This window comes from Dendrobates tinctorius, unplaced genomic scaffold (genome assembly GCF_039654945.1).
Source record: "Dendrobates tinctorius isolate UK_male_01 unplaced genomic scaffold, ASM3965494v1 ptg000319l, whole genome shotgun sequence".
Lineage (NCBI taxonomy): Eukaryota > Metazoa > Chordata > Amphibia > Anura > Dendrobatidae > Dendrobates > Dendrobates tinctorius.
In genome coordinates this window covers 2,737,501-2,740,859 of record NW_027361986.1, presented here as the reverse complement: position 1 = coordinate 2,740,859, position 3,359 = coordinate 2,737,501, and the positions used below count along the sequence as shown (strand labels likewise).

Genomic DNA, 3,359 nt, shown 5'->3' with positions numbered 1-3,359 from the left:
AGGAGAAGGTAGAGCACTAATTACAATTATGCATGGAGTGAAGAAAAGGGTTATGCAGGTCCTGCAGCACCTGAAGGACTTCAGAATCATGTATGACTATAACAAGCGGCTGAGCACGTTTACAGACTGGCCCTTCACTGAAAACTGCAAGTGCACCCCTGAGAATGTAAGTGTGGGGCTAGGGCGCGCCTTAGGATTTAGCAATGGTAGAGTCAGGGTGAGTGCACACAGTGTGGATTTGCAGGTAAAATGACCTTCGGTTTACCTGTGGATTCCCCCCTGCATTTTGACACCTTGACAATAGAACAGGTGTCAAACAGCAGCAGAATCCGCAGAAAGAATTAACATGCTGCGGATTTAAAACTTCAGCATGTGCACTGTGGATTTTAAAAGCCGTACTGTGCTCACGGCTCTGCAGCAAAATCTGCACCTTATGCACATACCCTCAGTGGCATGTGTGCTAGGTACATGGTTGACTGCAATGCCAATGAAGTGGATGATATTTTACAAAAATCTTCACAATGCTATAAAAACAAACCTCCCCATCAATTCCCCCAAAATGCAGCTTGTTATACATGTTACACTGTGCTTGTAGGCCCTGCACTGTGGAATTATTCCATTTTCGCCCACTGCTTTTTTTTTTTTTTTTTTTACACCATGGTTAAAGGTGTTGTATAGGACTGAAAATACTGGTGACCGATGGGCCCTAACAGCTCACTAGTTGGGATGCCATTTGTTAGCTTTAATATCTTGGTTCTATTCACCCCCTTATATCAGCTGACTCTTTTCTGTTTCCTTTCACCCTTTAGTGTATCCTACATCTGATGGTTGGTGAGATCTGTGCCCATTTAATGAAATTGCTCTAAAATCATGAGGATTTCATCAGGGAACTAAACTCCCAATGGAGTGATAACACAGGTGGGGCACAAGGAAACTAAAAAAAACTCATTTGTGTATTTTAGATGGCCAAAGCCGGCTTCGTGCATTGCCCGACTGAGAATGAGCCTGATGTGGCTTGTTGCTTTTTCTGTTTAAAAGAGCTGGAGGGCTGGGAGCCGGACGATGATCCCATGTGAGTACACCACTCCCCATCACATGGATACTTTGCAGTAATTCTGGAAATTGTAATGAGAAAAGTGAATGTCTCTTCTCTCCTCCTGTAGCTGTAAGGTGGTTTTCACATGGCAGTACTGTCACTAAGCCAAGCCAGTAGTGATGAGCGAATGGTGTTATCGGAGTTGGGCCTCGCATGTGAGGTTGTCTAACAGCCGCAGGGACTCGAACATAATATACGAGCACATCCAAGATACTGATAACTCGTTACCTGAGCATGTTCGCTCATTACTACAAGCCTGTAAGGGAACATATAGAAACCATTGCTCGTATTGTACTCCCTTCTAACAAATTACACGGCAAAATCTTACCTTAGATAATGTAGTGTAAAGTGACCTATGGCCTCCATTAGATCCAGTCTGGTTTTTTTTTTTTTTTTCTCCTTAAGCTAAACTCTAAATCTTGACTTGCACAGCTCTAACTTACTGCAGTCTTTAAAGGGAATCTGTCAGTAGGATCATCCCTCCTAAGCCGTCTATATGGGCATGTAGGTAGGATCTGAAATCCATGTCGTTTTTTGCATATAAATGAGCTGTCGGACACTGATCTGTATGAGACTGCCTCATACTTAGAACTCAGAACTAAACTCTCTTGCCTTACAAACACAACTGCTGCAGCTCTCACAGCTTTGCTGTACTGCAAGCTGAGGAGAACCTGCAGATGTGTCAATGTATAATATCTCACAGCTCTGCAAACATAACATATCTCACTGAAATGTCCCATTGCTGATTTGTCTTTGGCAAAAGTCTTCAATATCAGACTGGTGGTCTCGCAGAGTGCTAAGATTTACCCACACGGGCCCCCATCAATCAGTTATTCTAGCAGTCAGATGTTGGTAGTTGTGTATCTGCACAGTAGTCTATGTAGTGGCCAGTGCAGATATACCTCAATTCAAAATAAGTGGAGGATACTTTTAGTTTTGGACTCTGTCACATTATAGAGACAGTCCACATTACATACTTGTGGAGAAACTGAGGATTGTACACACTGGGTGACTCAAACAGAAACACATGCTATTAACCTGCAGATATAAGGTTAATCTGCAGGTTGATGGCGTTACTTACACATGATTTTTTTTTTTTTTTTGTCAAAACTTCAGTGAGTGATACATTGCTATAATTGGAGTCTCTGCTCCTAAATCATGCTGCTCTCAAGTGGGATAGCAACAACCTGCTGACAGATTCCTTTAAGTCATAGAACTCTTATCAGCTAGTTTGCGCCCTGTATATGATATTGCATTGGCGAGAAGTGTTCTTTTCTAGCACTGTGTAAGAGAATGTATGTTGCTGTCTTCTATAGGACTGAACACTCCAAGCGTTCTGTCACCTGTGGCTTCTTGTCTCTGACTAAGAATACAGATGACCTGACCATGGAAGAGTTTCTGAGGCTGGAGGTTTTTCGTATTAAGACATTCTATGTAAGGAAGTATGTGAAACATTTTAAATCGGTGCATAATGTGTGGCCAGATACTTCCCATAACAAGCTTTATTCCTCAGACTTGGAATTTTGGAATCCATAACATTAACTTTTTTTTTGATGCAGAAGTGGTTCCAATACATTTAAAAGTATTAGGGTCTGTGCACACGGTGTGGATTCTACTACGGATCTGCAGGTGTTGTACAGTACTATTATAGCCCATGTAAAAAAAAAAAAAAAACCGCTGTGGATTTTCGGGGGTGGGGGTTGGAGGGAGAAGCAGCAGCATGTCACTACTTTTGTGCGGTTTTGCTGCAGTTTTCCACCTGCTCCATTCTACAAATCCGCAGGTGGAAAACTGCACAAAAACAGCAGTGAAACTGCAAGAAAAAAATGCAGGTCATTTGACCTGCGGATTTAGTAAAATCCACAGGAGGATCTGCACCGTGTGCACATAGCCTTAAAGGGAATCTGTCAACCCCCCCCCCCCGGGATGCTCTCAGGCCGTTGTCGCCACATAATGTGGGACTTTCTACCTGTTCCAAATTAAATTGTAACACTTCAAATCTGTGCATGGAAGAGCTACGCTGATACATTGAGCATCAAAGCAGATCTCTTTATTACTAATTTGGTCAGCCTTTACATTGTAAAACTATAATTGGCTCTTTCTCTGCGATGGTATTAGAATTCATAAATCTCTCATTTGCATAGTTATTTCTATCTATGCCTAGCTGAAGTGTCTAGGTGTCTGTCACTTGGTTTACACAGACTTCCGTTTCTTACATGAACAATTTAAATTTGAGGGTACAAACTGCCCCCTTCTGACTTGG

At 42.2% G+C, this 3,359-nt stretch overlaps 1 protein-coding gene across 4 annotated transcripts in view; it reads left to right on the top strand.

Annotated features, from left to right (window-relative positions):
• The window catches only part of LOC141073893 (baculoviral IAP repeat-containing protein 5.1-like), a 14,102-nt gene continuing 10,743 nt past the window's right edge, over positions 1 to 3,359 (top strand). Inside the window, exons 1-3 of one of the 4 annotated variants that reach the window (XM_073561432.1) lie at positions 1 to 166; positions 963 to 1,072; positions 2,413 to 2,538. In XM_073561432.1, coding sequence (XP_073417533.1) covers positions 29 to 166; positions 963 to 1,072; positions 2,413 to 2,538 — 374 coding nt within the window. In that variant the 5' untranslated portion in view covers positions 1 to 28. The remainder of the gene's footprint in view (positions 167 to 962; positions 1,073 to 2,412; positions 2,539 to 3,359) is intronic. The other 3 variants (XM_073561430.1, XM_073561433.1, XM_073561429.1) reach the window with 3 other exon arrangements.